A 20356-nucleotide genomic window follows, 5' to 3' on the forward strand; every position below is an offset into this window, starting at 1 on the left:
TTTATTTTTCGTGGTTTTTATAGTTATATTTGTTTAAAATTGTTTTGTAGTAAAAATCAATTAGCCATGATCAAAGAAAATGATAAATGAGTGAAGATAAATGATAATGTAAAAAGTAATATTGTTGTGGCTAATATAATTAAATTTTAAAATTAGAATTTAAAGTAAGTGACCAATTAATGTAGTTGAGGAAAAAATTGAGCAAGAAGCGGAATGCACTTTCAAAAGTAGAAAAAGAAGATTCCATGGCAAAGTCAAAAGAAAGTTCAAAACAATATTCGCTTTAAAAGGGTGTGGGTCCAAAGGTAATTTTTTTTTAATGAATAAAAAGAATTCATTACTTATGTATTTGTTGCAAATTATATTAATGTAAACATGTTTGATGTTTGTGTATCTTTTCAGTTATATCTTCAGACTCGATGCTTACCCGAGCGAATGATTAGAGTTATTGAAGAATTAGAATCAAAGCAAAAGCAATCATAGAAGAAATAGGATTTGGTAGCTTCTTACAACTTCGATGTAGGAAATTTGATCATGGGTTATGTCTTTGGTTGATAAATAATTTCAATTTGAACACTTATATGTTAGAGTTGTATAATACTTGTATCAAATTATCCTCCATTGATGTTGAATTTATCATGGAATTGAGGGCAAGAGGGTTGAAGATTGACATGAACAAAGATGTTAGCCATAAGAATGATTTATGTAAAAAATATTGTGATAAAAAAAGGGCGATCGTCATTAGTGTTGTTAGAAAATCTAATTAGGGAGGATAAAGAAGGTGGAAATGATTTCAAAGTTCGTTTTGTATTATTTGTGTTGGGTGCATTATTGTGCCCAACAATGAGCTTTTTGTGAAATGTTCTTTTTTACGTCTTGTGGAAGACATCGATTCAATAAAGAAGATGAATTGGACTAAGTTTGTGTTGTCTTATCTTGTGCACAGGATCGAAGAGTTTAAGAGGAAACAACAAAGTGGGGTTTCCGGTTACTTATTGTTTTTAATGGTGATGTCCTTGTACATAATTTACATCATAGCTAATTTCGAATTTGTTATAATAAAATTTGTGAACTAACTATATATCTATGTAAAATATAATTGCAGTTATTCTACGACGAGCATATATCGTTTGAAGAGAAATTTCTACCGCTATATACTTGACCTTCTCCTCGGACTACTGCTTGAGGAGATGATGAAGTACTGGATATGAAACGAAAATTGAAAAAACTCAGTGGATATGTAAATGACAATATAAATTATAGTTTTGAAAGTCATTTAATATTGGTTTAAGTTTTTAGTCATTTTAAATATGATATGTGTTATATTTTGATGAATATACTGTAGGTGAAAATATGGGTGATACAAAATGACATAAGGGATTGCATTGATGAAAATGAGATGACAATGGAGGGGGAAAATGAGGAAGATGAGAAATTTGAAATCAATCCAAACAAAGATGTTATTAAACGAGTAAGTTTTACAATATTCATCGTGAGTATCAATATTAGTAGTGAACCCTTGTATTATGATGTTATTAATCAAGTTCCTATATATCACTAGGTTGATGGTGGGAGCTTAATGGAGATGAATAAAACCTTTCAACAATTAAAGACACATCTAATTAATTTGTGTTATGCTGAAAGTAGTAGTAGTTGTGAAAAAGTTTTTACTGAATTTGAGGAGAAATATACTATATTGAAAGGTCTCTTCCTTGGGTCAAGCGAAAAACCTTTGAGAGAGCACGAGGAGGGAACGAAGAATGACATTCTCTCATGCGAGAGAAGTTCGGAAGATAAAGACAATAAGAAAGGAAATGAACATTATGTTCACACTTTGTCAATTGACAAGTTATGCATTGAGGACTTGAATGGAAAGAATGAAGATGGATGTGCTACATCAATTGAAGTGCATATTATTCCCAACGAAAATGTAGATATTTTACTACTTCCAATCAAAAGAACTAGAAAAGATTATGGAAAGGTATATATCATATAAAAAAAATTAATTTTCTTTACAACTACTTAACCATTACATGGTAAATAGATGTATATTAATGACATTTTCCATATTAGGAACCATTACGAGCACTATGTGGTTTTCTCGAGCATGTCATGAAAACACGTACATCGAGGGAGACGAAACCAAGTAAATTCAAGGTCTCCTCGTTTGTACACAATTTAAGGAAGATGGAAAAACGTCAAGTATCAAAGGTATAATACAAATAGTTTAATATCATCTTCTTATTTTTTATACTCAACATATATAGCTAATAATTATGTCTTGTTTTCGATTTAGTCAATCCCCATGTCCATTCGTGAAGACGTGGTGGATGCTCAATCGTTTGATGTACTTCAATCTCTTGTTGCTAATTATGTTTTCAATAAATCATTGTCAGAAAGGTTAGTGTCTAGAACATTCATAGATGTGTTGTTACAATTTTAGCCTTCATATTTTTCCAATTCTGTAAAGAATGGTTTAACATATTGTTGTTGTAGTGAGCTTCTTGTTGACTTTGATCATGAACATGGAGTTCGTGGAGATTTTGAGTGTTTACGTCACAAGCAAAATTTGTTGGATGTTGTAAGTATCTACTTGATTTATATCAAATGAGTGTTTTATTAATGAAATAAATTTACTAAAGTTATTGTTTAACAACAGGTAATAAATCTAGAAGAATCAAAGCTAAATTATTTTAAGAGGCAATTCATAGGCATACGAAGTATAAGATGCTATCTTCCCACAACATTTTCAATAAGCTCAGATTTCTCTTGTTGTTTAGTTACATATTAAGTATAATATACTAATGTTCGTATTATGTTGTATTATTAGCAAATGATTTTGTGCGAGAGTCCTCAATCTTTTTTTGATAGAAAAACAGTCATCGTGAGTAAGTACATTAGCAAATTGGATGATTGCAAAAAATGTTAGTAATTATTTATAATGTTTAATGGCATATATCAAAGTTAGAGTAAACATTGTTTTCACCTACAATAGAGTAGATATTTTGTGCTCCAACTCATAGATATTATTTTTCTAACTTTACAGTTATTTATTCCAATGCATGACGATTGTCCGGTCATTGGTATCTTTGCGTCATTGACTTTAAAAACTCTCATATCCAAATTTTGGATTCATTGCGATCAAGGAGTCGGGATGAGTTTCGGTTTAAGAGTGTCAAAACAGTGGTATGCTTTCAGCTATTTTTTTTCCTTTTAATTAATTTTATTTTCTCTTGCACAATTATTAACACTTTCAAAATAAATTAGGTTGAATTTTGTCAAACATTCTTCAAATTGTATGACATAGGGAAAGATGTCTTCCAATTCTCCATTGATTGGGCTCCTTCGATTCCGACCCAAGATAATGGGTTAGTATCAATACATAACTCACATTAATATTGTTTATTTGAGTTATAATTATACATCCATTTAATAAGTTGTTTTGTTTTTCTTTTATTTTTCTTAGGTGGGATTGTGGAGTGCATGTCATTAAACATATGCAGACATTCGAAAATGGTGATTGCATGAAGGCCTCTAACTTATGTAATTATGTTAAAATACGTCGGGAAATAGCAAGAGATTTAGTTTTACACGAGGGAAATAGAGAAAAACAAACCATTTTGGCTATTGTTTATACAAATACATCCACAAGAGCAATGAAAAGATTATTATTATGACATTTGTTGTTTTTCTAATATTTATCATTTTCATCTCCACGTATGGTCATGTTGTGACCTTGGATGAGCATACATGGTTCATGATTAAGTCCGTTTTATTTGAATATGTTATACTCTTTTTGGAATATGGTAGGCAAAATGAAATTGTAATATATAGCATCATTCATTTTCGACATGTACGATTTTCTACGATCTATTAGGTATTTAGATGTTTTTTTCTCCTTATATACTTTGGGTTGTTTTTCAAATATATATATATATATATATATAATTATTTAATAGTTTAAACTTTGACATTAAGTAATAACTTGTCTTAGCTTATGGGTATGGATGTGTTTAGGCACTCTATACCATATATACATAGTGTTTTGATCTAAAATTTCAATTCTTCCATGTCTCAGTAGTAACATATTGTTTCATGGAGCTAAGGTCCAAAATATGAAAGAAACAAGTGTTTTCATGACTCTATCACACAATCAATTTTATTCCACTTAATCCCTATTTCATGGACATATATATCTTTCTCTTGGTACATAAATCCAATTTTCAAAAAAAAAAAATGTTAAAAAAATTGTTTTTTTTTTGTTGCAAATAAAAAAGAAAATAAAATATAGTTAAAAACTAGTTACAAACTTATATATTTTCAAATTATGTAATTTTTATATTCAAAAGTTAAAATAAATTAAATGAGCTTGTAATATCTTATAAAAATAATTTATTGACTTTATTTTTTTTTCTATTTTCCTCTCCATTTTTTTCTCTTATATTTTTTCTCAAATTTGCTAGAACCAAACATGGCCTTAATTTTCCAGCTATTATGAGTTTAAACATAAAAATAAATAAAAACACCAATCAAAGAGATTTTAATTGCATTTATTGGTGAATTAATTGCTTGAAATCAAAACCATGCACCCCTTAGCAATAGGAGTCATAATGGGGTTTGTCATGTTTGGTTACTAAAAGGTACTAGGAAAAAAAAAAGTTGTAAAAATAATAATTTTTTTATATTTGATTTTATCAAGGGTAAGAAAAAGTCAAATATAATAAAAATTAATAAGAAGTTATATATTTTAAAATTATTTAATCTTTATAATAAATAAAATAAATTTAAAATAAAATATAAAAATAATTTATTAACTTTTAATATTTTTTATTTTCTTTTACTTTTGTTTCCTTAATTTTTTTTTTCTCTTTTCCTCCTACTTTCCTTCAAATTTTACAAGAATCAAACATAATCAAGGTAAAAAAAAAAAATCATAAAATCCTATCAATTTAAACATAACTCATTTAATAGTTATGTGAGATTTCTTTCACATGAACACATCCGTATAAACTATTTAATAAACATATTAAATGAGCAAGAAAAATGACACGAATAGTCCATTAACACACCATAATAAATTAAAATAATTAGAGCATATATACGTAATAAGATATGGAAGTTGATGGATCTGGGTTCACTACGCCATTGTTTCAACCAGTTTACCTGCAGAAAACCAAGGGAGTGGGAGTAGGGCTAATAGAAGAAGAGGAGAAAAATGAAACAAATGTACAGACACTAATTTAGCTCAAACAACCCATCAAAGACCATTTACATCAATTACAAGAAGCAATTTACAAGATAGATAGATGGGAGGCACATATATGACTAGGTATGATCATCAAGTAAAATCATAAATACTGTAAGATCCAACCCATTATGTACAGAGACCAACCCTAAAACCACCTGGTAGGTGTAGTTAAAAACTGGACCAGAAAAGAGTGCAAGGTTAGAAAATATTAGAAATCGCTTCTAGGGGAACTGGAATATATCATCCTCGTCCATATCAAAAACATCGCCAATAGACTTTGATGTCTTTAGAACATCGCCAATAGATGATGTTTCACTCCCTGTGCCACCAATGCCAAGCTCAGACTGCAAAAACTAATCAAATAAATCAGAGGGGACTCAAGAGCCCCATAATGTCAATACTTTTAGTAGGGATTGATCCCCGTTACTGTAACAAGATAATAAGTCGTCTTCTGGCAATAACTACTATGAAAAGTCATTAGGATCAAGTCATATTATCTTTCTTACTGCCTGATGAATTGAAGCAATTTCGGTTTGTCGGGTTTTCCAAATAACAATAAGAGCATGCACTAGACTTTTAATGTAACACATTCATTAGGTTTTTTATTTCTACTGGACAGATAAAAGCATGCAATGTTGGTGCAAAGAAAAGATGAGCTGCCATGCAATGGGTTCAAGTGTACAAAGATGATATTTTATTAAATGAATTTAGTATTTAATTTCTGAAAGTTCTGACAGAAGAATATCTAAAATAGATGGTTAAAACTCCTTACACAGAGCAGAACTTTAAGTCTGCTCTGATATTTTAATTAGGAGGAGATCAAACAGCTCTAGTCTTTTTACTCAAGCGATGTGTAGTGAGCACCTAACAAATAAAACTTGAACCGTAGTCCTGACCTATAGAAGAGACTTTCTACAAGTAAGAAGAACATTCATGAAGTCCGTATACCTTCATGACAACAGAACTAGTCTTCATCAAGTCATTAAAATCACATGACTTGCACAGAATCATACTTTATTAGAGGGATCATGTGCTTAGTCCTCGACTTCGTTTTTGAGATACTACAAATTATTATTGATTCATTTGATGTAGAGGTATGAGGGCTTCAACCTTCCAACACCAAATGAAAACTCATGCGTGGAGGAAAAAAGTGTCAAGATTAGAGGGGCCAGAACACAGGGATCAAGAAGATGATCACTAGCCTAACATTGAAAGTCTCAGGGGAGTGGCTGTAGACATCTCCCCTAGAGACTTGCGATTGAATTCTATCTTCACTGGGGTTGGAGGTAGAGTTCATGGTTGCCTTTGGACCAGAGGAAAAAGGAAAGAATAAAGGGACACTAATGCTAGTGTCATATAAGTTATCTAGTAGATGCAAAATAGGGTCACCTACAGTTGTAATCAAGACAACTTTGCCATGAATGATCTATATGCTAATCCGCCTCAAATGCTGAATCATGTCTGAAATGTGATTGCTGCAAGAACAGGTACAATGTTGTTACATTCAATAGAAAGCTGTCATGAACTGCACAATCAGCTGACATGCAGATGAAAGCTTCAAGCCTAAGTTCAGAATTCATAAATTAATTTACTGAAGTTGGAACTGGCTACACAAATTGTACGAGTTACCTTAGCTTGATGGAATCTTTCAAGCACGCGGTGATATTGTTCACGTGCTTCGGGAGACTCCACCATGGACAGCACCCTTGATACAGCCTCATTAATGGCTCCATCCACTTTCTGCCTGCGGAACGCCTTACGAATGTCTTCATCCTCATTTTCATCAATGGGCTCTGATTCAGGCCGAAAACCTCGCAAACCAGCTCCTCTTCGGCGCCACCGCAGTATAACCTTGTCTAGAATGCCAACAGCCCAACAGATCACCTTGTAATTCTTCCTAACGTGATATCCTCTCACATGAGCCTGCCAAAACAAGAGAAGTGAATAATAGTGCAAAATATTCTAGCCCTTAAAACTATTAATTGAAAAGGTTCTAGTACTTAAAGTTGGTATGAATATGTTTCATCTTTAGATACAGTCATCCCAAAGCTTTCATGTACCCAGTTTACATGTTGTGTGAGCCAATGTATTTATTATTTATGTCTAAGATGTATATATGCTTATTGCTCTATGTAAGCATATTTGTTGTGTGAGCCAATGTATTTATTATTTATGTCTAAGATGTATATATGCTTATTGCTCTATGTAAGTATATTTGTTGTGTGAGTCAATGTATTTATGACTTGATATGAAAAGTATCCACATGTTTATTTGTTGTGTAAATAGATATATTTACTTTGTAAGATGTATTTACAAGAATAAGACAAATAGCATAAGCTCCATTTTGAGTTTTTTTTTTTCCTTGTTGCAGGTAGCTTGTGAATATTTTGCAAACCTTCAATCCTGCTGCAGTGTTTTTTTTTAATTATACAATGTCAGAGCTTTTGAACTAAAAAAATAATAATAATTAACAGTTGTAATCACCAAGAATTGATTTGTTCATAAGTGAGCAATCTTCTTTTGAATAATAAGGATTCACCAATATCAACATGTACTCAGAAATACTACCAATATATGAAGTTTTGATAGAATGAACTGGTACCTGTATCTTTACAACTTTCTGACGTAGTGTTAGGAAATCCTTACGACCTTTCCAACCTCGATATTTTTTCTGGATAGATAAAGCAGCTGAATTGCGAAAGGCCAGCTTTGACATTGCTGAAAGTTCCTGAATGTCATCTGAACTGATACCATACTCATCTACATAAGGAGCATCAGCTTCTCTCTGCTGCTTCTGCCTGAAAGAATGTGCGCGGAAAGCAGCTTGTATGCGTGCAGCTGCCTGAGTTGTATTCCGAACTGCAGCCAAGGCATCTTTAAGCGGAATCTGATCCTCACTAGCAGCAAGGCCCCCTTTTGAGATATTATTTACAGTAATTTCTGCTTCCACCTCAGCAGACCCTTTTGAAAGCTCACTTTCTTCCAGAGTGAGGGATGACAGATGACTAGTTACTGCCACCTCAGAAAGATAACCAGCAAGTCCCTTATGCCCGCTTGTGGAAGCAATGGATGCTGCAGTTTTACCAGTGGGATCTTGTGGACTGGGATCTGTCACTGCCCCAGCTGATGCACCGGAAGCTATAAGTGCAGCAACCATTTTTTCCCTGCTATTAGAGAACAACATTTCAGTGTAGTCCACATAAGCTGTTCACAAACAATATTTTGACTTAAAAATCAATTCTTAACTGCAATGATAGATTAAAGGTGGATGCAGACTTCAATTCACACAGTTCAATTATGACAACCCAAAGATTGACTATAAATATGTTACAACTGTTTAACCTGAAGTTTTTCGGTCAAATAATTACCAAACTCGAACAAAAAAACCAATTCTCTGAAACACAATCAACAGCATTATACTCTTTTCAGTTTATCTCTCTTTTCTTCTCTCTGAACGATTTTTTCTTTTGGTCTCAAAGAGGAATATTCAGCAACTGAGATGGATGTGTTTCATGTTTATTTGATGCTGACAGATACCATCTAGTTTTGTTATGGACAAAATAAGGACACCAAAAGAGAGGGAGAGACAGCATGAAATACAGCAAATTCCTGGTCCCCAGTCCAGTATGGGAAGGAAAGTAGGAGATAAATTTTTATCCTTTAAAAATGGATTCAATGATAACCTTAAAAAAAAAACTAACTGTAATCCATACCAGACTCACTTGACAAGTTCATAAACCTTAATACAGCTCTTGGATTTTAGTAGTAGATTTTCAGGAAAAAAGAAAAACATGCTCCCACTAACCTCAAGCTATAATAGCTTAACAAGAAATCATCAATACACTATGCTATAGGGACAGGCAGCCATAAGGTAAAATGACAAACACTGAAGCAACCCTATCAATACAATTTGTCCTTAGCCATTTGAGTTACAAAGCAATTGGTTATGATTGCAAACAGCTTGACAACAATATGGCTCACTGTATTTCTTTTGTGTTTATAGACATTGGGACAAAGTCCAAATCATGAACATCCATTTCCAAATCTTAAAAACGAACAAAGATAATAATGAAGTGATTCTCCTTGCTATCTATTTTTCTTGCCTTGCTATGTGCATTATAAATGTGTCAAATCAAGCTCTGTGAATCTTTTAGATCTGTTGTAGGAAAAGACATTTTTCATTACCTTCCAAAACGTGCTGCCCAATGAAGGGCAGTCCACCCATTAATGTCACGGAAATTTATGCTGACTCCAGTGTTAAGAATTGGGTTTAAGGCCCACTCAAAGCCTAACCCAGCAATCATGTGTATCATCCCTTGCTCTTTTTTGGACAAGGAACATCCAAATGACTCGCATCCTTCCCGGGATCGGGAAGAAAGCCACTGATGCAACTTGTCTTTCAGAAGCTCTTGCAGAAGCCAATCCACAGTACTAGATGAAGTCCCACTGCCAAATAAAAGTGCCTCTATAATACAATCCCATGAATCTTCATCAGCTTTTGATTTTATCAATAGATCAATTCCAGATTCAATACCATCTCTTCTGTGCATCAATGGATCAAACAGAAGCATCTGCACAAATCTGGCAAGTAACAACAGTTCTTCTGGACTCTTAGTTGCTTCTGTTTGGGATAAATTACAGTGAGTACAACTACTTGTCTTAGCATGGTACTCAAACTCTCTAACCTCACTGCAGGACTCTCGATTTCCAGAAGTAATGCAGAGAGTGACCTTTCCAGGAGGGTGAGGAGGAGCCTGGCAACAGATGACACCTTCCTGAATGATCTGAACAGGAACTTCAATGTCACCAAACATACAAGTCCATGCACACTCTGATGGATGACAGAGAAAAGACCCTGCAATGATTACCTGCATTGAGTAACTTGACCTTTAGACTATGAAATGTTCTTCAAAAAACTAAAGCTGCATGTGAAAATAAAAAGTTCTAAAAGGAAAAAAGTGATACCTACCACAAAACATCTAATGACTGTGGGCATGATTCAATTCAAACTGTTAAGTGTATTTTGTTTAGTTGGCAATTCTTATTGATTGGATATTATCTGTCTCAAGGCAACTTCAGACTTCATCAAAGTGTATTTTGTTTAGTTGACAAGTTTGTTCCATTTCCTATTCATTGGATGTGACTTTCTTAAGTTTTATCTGTCGACAAACTTCAAACTTCATCATATTTAGATTCAAGTTGGTTTAGAGACGTAAAAGTCAAGATAAGTATACATTTATAGTTGGTAAACCTTTTGGAATTACTAATACAAGAAATTAGAATGGAAATAACTTTGTATTTCCTAATTCAGTTTCTACTCTATTTTAAATTTTGAAAATTGTTTTTGGAAATTTTTTAAATTGTGTTTATCTCTAAAATTGGTATTTTTAATCTTAAAAATGATTTTTGGAATGTTTTAAAATTAGAAAACTCTTCATAATTAAATACTAGGATTTTACAAGTATAAATAGAGATGTTTTATTGAAAAGTTAAAAGACTTTAATAAACCCCAAGAGAGGGTAACCATTTATCAGAAGCTTGAGTCTCCATCTCTCAAACTTTTCAAGTTCTGTCTTGAAAGTACATTCACTTCAACAAAGGTCAAAGATCTCATGAAACTTCGATAAGGGTTCCGAGGAATCCACTAAGAAGAGCAGGGAAGTACTGTATCAGGGACATAAAAAATAAGTGTAGGAGCTAGTGGTATAAGACCATAGGGAGCAAGTGCATCCTGTCGGGTAAATCTGTGTACCCTTTTTCTCACAATTAGTGGATTATTTAGTAGTCGAGAGACCACCCGTTGTTTTACACTTAATCCTACTAGGTGATTTTTTTTCCACTTTATACCATATGTACTGTGTGCAAATCAATTTTATTTATCTGTGCATGGTATTGTTTGCTCTTAGTAAAGAATTAATCTAAATGGACAGACCAAAAGTTGGTAATAAAGAATTTAATATGGGATTAATTCAAGGATTACCCATTCACCCTCCTCTAGGTAGACAAAATTTCTTTCACAAAACAAAGCCAACGATTGGACCAATGAATATGTTTTATATACACTGTCCATAGAAATGCACATTAAGATGATGATCCTTTGAATATTCGTAAAGTTCAGAAAATGTTTCCACCCAATGACATTCTAGACCTAGTCAATTCATTTGGGAGGTAAAAATTTTACTCCCAAAGTCCAACTATAGGATCAACAAAGAGAATTCATTCTGTTTGTATGGAGAATAAAGGCATAGAACCATGATAGATAGGGGCAAGATTTACTTGCTAGGCTATTTTCTGTTCCTAAATGCTTGATTTATTTGAACAGACTTCCTAGTTTGGATTCTAAAATTACATCAATTCAACATGTACATTTATTTGAAGATTTAATCCATTCAATTCCTTCAGCCACCAGAAAAATCTTCACAATAAGGTAAGTACACATGAATATATACAATGCTCTAATCCAATGATTGCATTCATCCAATCATATTTATTTGGAATACTTGCTTTCTTATAAAGGATCCATCAAATAGTAGGTAGAGCACATGGATGGAAAAAGGAGGAAAAAAAAAAAAGGAAGGAAGGTCCTTTTTATAGTTGAGATGAGAACTCTTGTGGATAATAACCTCAATCATCATAGGGGTTTTTGGCCATCCTATCTGTTGATGCAAACCAATTTGGAAGAACTAAAGTAAATGTCCTGCTTCTCTGTGTTCTTCCTTTAGTTTATCTTCATCATTCCTTTATCTTTTATTTATTTTTTCCCTGTTGCTATTTAATGTGAAAGGTAGTCTTTGAGAACAAGATAATCCATCTTTAAGCAAAAATCCCAAAGGATTTTTTTTTTTTTTTGATAGGCATCTTTAAGAAAAATCCCAAAGATCGTGAGTGCTCATCAATTTTTCCATTGTGAATCATCCCACAAACCACAGCAATGGAACAACCTGATTTTAGAATGCTCTGAGACCACTAGGTAGATTTATTTAAAAGGCTGAACAAAAAGTCCACACATCTCTCTATATAAACCCAACAAAGAAGATTGAGAATCAATTAACCATTGCCTCAGAAAATACTATCATCACAAAGTAACAAACATAGATAGATAGTCTTTTTAAAAGAGCACCTCCAAGAGGTAAATTTCATGAAATTACCTTTGTAGTCTCACTGGAAAAACCCCATTCTGGTGATATTTCACAGATCGTAAATCGCTGTTTTTGTGCAAGAGTCAAACTTGGACCTGATTCTAGAGGCACTTCAATCTGACCTTCGTCAAACAACATTCTGTAGTAGTCTGAGTTGACAGCATGAGTATTTGTCTTATATTCAGGAAAGTTCAAATTTTCAACTTCTGAAGGTAACAATATAGAAGCTGGAAATGCAAGAGTGGTTAGAATTTGATAAACATTCACTGGATGATAAACATGGGAGAGTAAATTACTATTATGAGTTACAAAGTCCTTACAACTTTCAGAATTAGTCCCATCAACATTTAGCCAATGAGAGTTTTGCTGCTTCTCAGCTGCTCCCCTCCCTGAAGAAGAAAGTGGTCTTTCCTGTTTTGAGTATGAATGTGTTACCATTATGAAAGAACCACCAATATTGTATTCATTATATTTTAATAATAGAACAGTTCTATTAAGAACTAAATTTATGAGTATTTTTTTGAGAACTAGAATGAATTAAATAATAAATTAATACATAGAGATTGCTGTCTCTGTGTGTGGTTTTACCACAAGGAATCCAAATAGATGTTTAATTCAAGTAAGAATTATAAAGGCAAACAAAGGAATATCATATTAGTCTTTGTGATTCTCACATTTCCATAAGATTTGTGTTTCTCTTTTGAGTCCACACCGGATGAACTCTTGCAGAACTCCATTATCTCTTCCCATGATAAGGTGTCTCTCCCTTCAACTGTAGATTGATGATGATAATGTTCCCTGTTGTCACCTAAAGAAAATGATCCCATTAGCAGGTTTTTCTTGCTTCATTCCAACTTTGTATCATGTTTGAAAAGCAATTCACAGAGAACAGAAAATAGACAAGATTTTAAAAGAAAAAAAAAATATAGTAGACATGCAGTATGATAGATATGCATTAATGCTTACATAAACTAAGTGCATTTGAAAAAAAGCCTGTTGCACATACAGAGGCTCTCGCAGAAAATTACTAAGACATGGGGGGTTGGAACAGAAAAATATAATTTTTTTTTTTTTAATACAGAAACAGAGATCAAATTCAAGGCAGCAAAAGAATATGGGAATATCACATGGTCTGATCCTCCAACCCTTAAAATTTTCATAGTGAAAACATGACTGTTTTCATGTGTGTAATCGATGCTAGAGTTTGGAAATGTCTGCCAAACATGTCAAGAAGAATTGCCAAGTGTCAGGGAGCCCACAGATTTAAGATTAGGATCATCTCAATACTAATTCTGAATAATTCTACAAGTACTAGCAACGTTTCTGAAGACAAATATCTGAATACCTGACTAAGTGCACCGGGACAGATACCTTTTTCTTGGGCTAACCAACACTAGATTCAATGCACCTAGGGAGAGGATTTGTGGTTTTATTATTTTTAATCTTAGACCCATGCAAAGAAACCAATATATTTTTCAATACATGGTTTCTAACCCAAATAAGCAAGAGAAGCTAGCAGGCAACTGTTAGAGAAGAATCTCAGCCTCCTAAAGAAGTGCATAAATCATCTCGATCTCCAGCAATAACAGCAAATCAGTGCACAATCCTTTCCAATACAAACAGCAAGTCCAGCAATTTACAGCACAATCTGACTCATAAACCTTTCCATACAAAATTTCAGAAAATAAATCAAATAAAACTCATTACACCCAAACAATTAGCAGCTAATAGCCGTGATTCTCTCCCTCTCTCAGAGGCACACAGTAGTGTTACAAGGGAACCAGATGTGAAATTCCAGAAAATAAATCAAACAAAATGACTAAAACTTATTACACCCAAACAATTAGTAGTTCTAACTGATAAGAATGAACCAGATGTCATGAGGCTATGCAAGTGCAGTGTATAATTCTAAATTCTGAAGCCAAACAAATAACACTGACCTGCATCTTGTGGCAGCATAAGATCATCTGTACTACAACCAGCATATCCAGTGTAATGTTGATCATGTACAGTATATTCTGGTCCACTAAGTAAAACTGCATGCTGATCCTGTTTAGACATCTTCCTTTCATATTCTAGAGTTTCCAAGCCATTCATATTCTCATTCTGACTCTGAAATGCATCAATTGCTTCCAAGCTGTCATCATTCAAACTTAACTGCTCCTCAAGCCTTCGCAATGCTTGACTAACCTCAAGCTCAGATGAATTACCAAAATCTCCTATGCCATTTATCCGGTCCAAGTGTTCTCTGACATTACTCTTCATTACTACCTCAGAACTAACTTCTACAGACCCTGGACTGCAAACATTTTGGGGTGAATCATATAATTCACTAACTGCAGACGTAGAGCCTGGAATTTGAGAATTATAAGAGCTGGGACTCTGAGTTTGAGTGGATCCTGATGACAACAGTGAATTGGATCCAGGACTGTGCCTTCCCTGCAACACATGAATATAACTGCAAATATCAGATTGAAACAAGAAACCGTACACCACTAGCTGGGCCTGAAATGGTGACAATAACAATCATGCTGAGGACTTCAAAAATTCTTTCCAAAAAAAAAATATATTGTGCCACTATTTAGAAGAATTTGAAATGTTGAAAACAAGAAAACAAGAATATTCTGATGGGTAACCCAGAACTAAGTTACTGTAAGTCCACATCATGTGTAGCCTACCACAACAAAAGTTTAAAGGGGATAATCAATATGTATTGGGTTTACAATATTGATGGTTTAGTAAGAGTTCACCACAAAAACTTCACAGGTGAAGATGCTCCTTGTGAAGGGTGTGATTGTAGGCTGAACCAGATGTTAGACTGGCCTGGGCCTATTCAATTAAATCATAATAGCAACATCTGTCTGGAAAATGTTGAATACAAAGCAAAAGGAATAAAAAGCAAATAGATTAAAAAATATCAAATGCTTTATATAAGACATGGATAGTGACACAAGGATAAAAAGGTTACATCTTGGTTGATGAAAGGCTATTTTCAGAGATATCAGCAAGTATAAGTGTGATGAGATTTGTCTTGCCTACAATCAGGTCTTAAACTTACCTCACTTATCTCTCTATAATGAACTAGAACAATGTGCTCATATGCCCTGAAAGAAAAAGAAGTAACATGTAAGCAATAAGTTCCAAAATATGTAAAGTGTATCCATGTTTATAGTTCATTACACATAGGAAGGCATAAAGCAAAGGAAAATTATATTGGATGGTACACTTGCTTAATTTAAGTTTCTTTTTGTCTTTTGCAATATTTCAATAACTTTATGAAATGCTTTGGGATAAGAACCATAGGTCATGGCATAAGAACTGAATGTACTGAGTATACAGTCATCTAATAAACTAAGAGATAGAAGTAGATACTCACGGATCCAGCATCCAATAGCTACGCCTTTGAAAACTGGGATTCTGTTCTCCATGTGCATAATAACAATTTATAGTTTCAACAGTTCCAACCTAGCCATGGAGAAAAATAATGGTAAACATCATCTCTTAACATGAAGATACATGTTCTATCTCATTCAAAACAAACTAACTGCATTACCATAGTCTAGAATTATTAGCATATCATGATAGAGAAAAAAAAATTTGTGCATTAGACAAATAGGCACTGATTTCTTATCAAATGGCGAACTCTAACGTAACAGGCTCACCCCATTTCTTTTTTTTCTTTTTTTTCTTTTTTTTTTTTATAGGCAAATAAGAGTATGTAAAACAGGCTCACTCCATTTCTTAATGCATAGTAGGACACTAAAAGTTATAATTGAAACATCTAGAGTCCAACTCTTGTACCTGATCAACTCATGGTTTTATCAAGGTTCCACTCTCATTTAGCATGCACAGGACAATTGTTTCGTTAGGCAAAAGGAGGGATATTATGACTATTCACCAAGCATGGAACCAACCTAGACAAAATTTATGAGAAGTAGTATTCCCAGATCCAAGTTCTGGATCTGGATGAGAAAACTGATTAAAGTATCAAGTTTGGATTCAACAAGCTGAAAGGATTGAAGCTTACCTATCAACAAAAAAAAAAGAGGACTGATTTCTATTGGGCAAGTCTGAACCCGTTCAGACAAAAGTTGTCAACCCTACTCACGTGAAACTATTTGATGCAACTAATCTGCTCCATATAATGTGAGAACAATTCTCAGTCAGTGAATACTATATTAGTCCTCTCATAAATCGTACTGGAACAGTTTCTAATGCTATCATGCTTTCCAGATAAAACTCGAGAGAGGAACAGTTTTCAACTATTTCTCTTTTACCATGTCAGAGTATTGTAAGATGAACCTTAGTCATTGGTACTTTAAGGTGAGGTGTGGTACCTGGGTAAAAGGATTGCACCATCATATCAGTTCCAATGTATAAGGAAAATTGGCTTGTCCAATGTATAAGGAACAGTTACCAATTAATTTCTCTTTTACCTAGTCTTTTTTTTTCTTTTTCTTTTTTTATGGGCAAAATCGGATATATTTTAACAGCACCTAAGAAAAGGGCACATCAGAGTACATGCAATATATACAATAGGCACTAGTAAGCAAGCAAAAAAATGGGAGGAGAGAGAGAACAAGTTCCCTCTCTCTACTTGGAGTTAAGGCAATCAACAAATCTTATCATGGTCATTGAATGATCATCTATGTACACTCTCACCCTAGTCTTGAACTCAAGACAAAAGTTATAAATCTATACCAAAACCTCACAAAAACACAAATCATTAGAACTGTTGAATATTAAGGCTTAAACTTCTTATAAAATATGTATAAAAAGCCCATAAAAGCCCTAAACTCATACAAATCCTTTGAATGTTTGAAGCTTGAGCGTCAATAGCCTCAAGGCTGCAAGCCTCAACTGGGTGAGGCTTAAGCCTTTGATTAACCTGTGCTGAGGCTATAGCCTCAAAGCTATTGAGGCTTATGCCTCCTTTTAAAACACTGACACCTCTGGATGAACCATAAAAGGTAGATAAATTACAAGAAATTGGTAATTTAAAGAAACTTCAACATGGAGCAGAAGTTCAACAAAGAAAATATATAAATATTAAGATTTCAAAGCTTTGATTTAGTCCTCCAATGAATGGAAGGACAGCAAATCCTCTAAACAGTTAAAGTTACAATTTCTCTTGTAGGACAAGTCAAGACTCGAAAAACAGAAAACAACTTGTTTTTCACAGATAAGGAATTTAACAGATGTGTGATCAAACAAATATAGCAAGGTATATGTAAAGGTGGTATGCCAAGATTGAAGCTTTCTACATAGGTTTGGTTTCATTTGCCCTTAAGAACTAGCAGATCATAATACTGCATTAATGTGCTGAAGGATAGTTACTACAGAAAGGCCAATAAATATAATTTTCACAAATTCAACTAACCTTGAGACGCTCATGTGCTTCCCCAACAGTCCTCCCATCCTTCTTCTTACGCCAACTATGACCATCTTTACGGAAAAAACGAAGGACTCTCTTATTAAAAAGAAACAGAGAACCACCTGTCAAAGGTTGCAGTCAATGAGATGAATCAGCTAGTAATACATAGACCCAACCAATTGGATTGATTATCAATGAAATGTTTCAACAAAAAAAATGGAATATGAAGGTTACTAGTTGGTTTCTGAGGAGGCTCTTGAGTAAGCTGATGCTTCTCATAATTCTGTAAAATAAAGAGCACTTCAGCAGGCTTTAGCCAACGGATTTGAGCTTCTTTTAAAAGATCGTTAAAATCAAAGCCTGAGATTGGACAAAAAAATAGAAGTCAGACAACTATTCAACTGACAATTTAGTTTGTTGCAGTTTGGAAAGGCTGAGATAAAATATCATTGTCTACTTTTCAAGGAAAGATCAAAGAAGATGGGAATATGCTCAAAGCATGCCTAGATGTATTAGGAGATAAGTTAACATTGTTAAGAAAACTAAATAAGTAAGCATTTGCATTAGCAATAGCCAAAAGAAAGGAAGATATGAACTTCAATAAAAAATCCTTCATACAAAAAAGTGTTGTCATATGAAATTCAATACAAAGTCACCCTAAAAATTCCATGTGGTTTTTGTTAGATTTTAATTTGTATCTCCAACACAAAGAAAAGGAAGACAAAAGGGAAAAATATAGAAAAAAAAATTAAAAAACAAGTTCAGTTTTAATAAGTATGTCCTCCACTCTTCCCTGAGCTTTCTTAACCTTTCATAAACACAGAACAAGTAGTTTCAAAATACATAAATTTTCTTTCCATTTTCCATCACAACCAAACAAAAGAAATTGATCTTCCATTTTTCTTTTTTTTTTCTATTCTACTATTTCCAGATCCCAATTAAGCCTTAAAGAATAGGGACACTACCAGTGCAAGATTAGTCTGCAGAAATATTATTAAATATGTGTAATCACAATGGAGGATAATTTTTACAATTAGAAATAAAGTGATCAAACATCCTTCTCAATATTTAGCAAGCTCCAAAGTGGACACCAACTTGGAAGGAAAATAAACACCTTGAACTGATGCGTGTGAACATGCTATGTGTATTCTTGGTTGAAATGTCGTAATGCACAAACATGAAAGACCAAAAAAAAAGCAATGCTTAAAACAATTGCTGAAATATCAACTATCTTCCCTAGCCAGTTTAATTAACTTGCCTTTATTCAAAATAATTTCTTCAACCACATCCTTCCCTTTAAGAAAACACAGATAAAAATCCTGCGAAGAAAATAAAAAATATATCTCCGGACAGTAAAGATTTTCCTTTTTCATTTTTTAAATAGAGTATGAAAAATTAAAAAATGCTTTACATGAAATTTTCCTTCACATTTTCCATCTCAACCAAACATGAGGCATCGAGATTCGTTCCTTTTTCTTTTTCCTTTTTCCAGTGGTTTCTCGAAATTCAGTAAGATAACCAGGGTGGTGATTTTCCGGTTATCTTCTCAGTTCTCACCTTCTTCCTTTCTCACGACGACTAGAAGGAAGAATCACTACTAAACAGCAAAACTAACACCTCACGGCCCAGGAAGCAAAAAGAGCAACAGCAACCAATCAAATAATAACCACAGAAATTTCACAACATAGACCCAAAACAAGTTATTCTAATCAACCCCAAAATTTCATGAAGCTTTCAAACTTCGGTTCTCTGCCCGCCTCTTTCTTCCGTAACTCCAAATTCACTGTTTTTCACTATTTTCAAACAAAATTAAGCTTCCTTCCCACTCAAATCTCATCAATGCTACGTTTAGATTTTCAAATTTGCGTTCTTCGAAATGAAACAACTTCGAAGCCACTAAACCTAAAATAAAACAAATGAACATAGAAATAGAAAAAAGTAACAAAATCAACCACCGACGACAAATCAAAGCGTAAAAGTAGAAGAACAACGCCCCCTCACCAGACATTTCCGTTGCCCTAGAAACCAAAACCACACGAATTCCAGTTCGCCTCTCACTCGTTTCAACTCAATACTTTCCTCTCCAAAATCACACCAGCAAACTCCGCTCCGACGTACGGTTTCCGCCGATAAACTACCGGACGGCGCCGGAATATCTGTTGAAAAGCCGACGAGTGAAGTCGATAGAATTCAAATGTGAAAGAAAGAGAGAAAATCGTTTTGACGTCAAAACATAAAGCGAAAAAATCCAGTGGAGACCGACGCAGACGAAGCATGTAAGAAATTACATATTTATCTGGTGCCCCCGGTTCTACTCTTGTTGTTCTGCGGCTGATGACGTGTGCTCAAACGATTGGGCGGAGAGTAAGAAATGAAACAACTCAAAGGGCCTGTTTGGCAACCGGTTTTAAGAACAGTTTTTTATTTTCTAAAACAAAAAAAAGAGAAATTATGTTTGATAATTATAAATTATTTTCTATTTTCTGTTCTCATAAATTAGAAAATAGAGTATTTTTAAATAATATCTTTTAATTTTTTTAATTATTTTTACATATTTTTTAAAAGTTATATTAAAAAATAATTATATAAATAAAT

General features: G+C 33.6%; 1 protein-coding gene across 9 annotated transcripts; it reads right to left on the minus strand.

Annotated features, from left to right (window-relative positions):
- Positions 1–5216: 5216 nt before the first annotated feature.
- On the minus strand, positions 5217–20034 carry LOC100260828 (calmodulin-binding transcription activator 4). 9 transcript variants are annotated; one of them, XM_059735701.1, is made up of 14 exons: positions 19020–19149; positions 17996–18121; positions 17768–17883; positions 15764–15852; positions 15446–15491; positions 14328–14826; positions 13062–13195; positions 12708–12798; positions 12397–12614; positions 9434–10116; positions 7851–8412; positions 6878–7171; positions 6642–6723; positions 5486–5601 (listed from the first exon to the last, which is right to left on the minus strand). In XM_059735701.1, the coding sequence occupies exons 1-13, from the start codon at positions 19132–19134 to the stop codon at positions 6682–6684; spliced, it is 3015 nt and encodes a 1004-aa protein (XP_059591684.1). In that variant the 5' UTR covers positions 19135–19149; the 3' UTR covers positions 5486–5601; positions 6642–6681. The 9 variants fall into 9 exon arrangements, with proteins under 9 accessions (XP_002270865.2, XP_010656043.1, XP_059591693.1 ...); XM_059735702.1 differs by having other exon boundaries at positions 5551–5592; XM_002270829.5 differs by lacking the exons at positions 6642–6723; positions 19020–19149 and adding an exon at positions 19763–20034 and having other exon boundaries at positions 5217–5592.
- Positions 20035–20356: the final 322 nt, after the last annotated feature.

The sequence above is a fragment of the Vitis vinifera genome, chromosome 1, assembly GCF_030704535.1.
Source record: "Vitis vinifera cultivar Pinot Noir 40024 chromosome 1, ASM3070453v1".
Taxonomy (NCBI): domain Eukaryota; kingdom Viridiplantae; phylum Streptophyta; class Magnoliopsida; order Vitales; family Vitaceae; genus Vitis; species Vitis vinifera.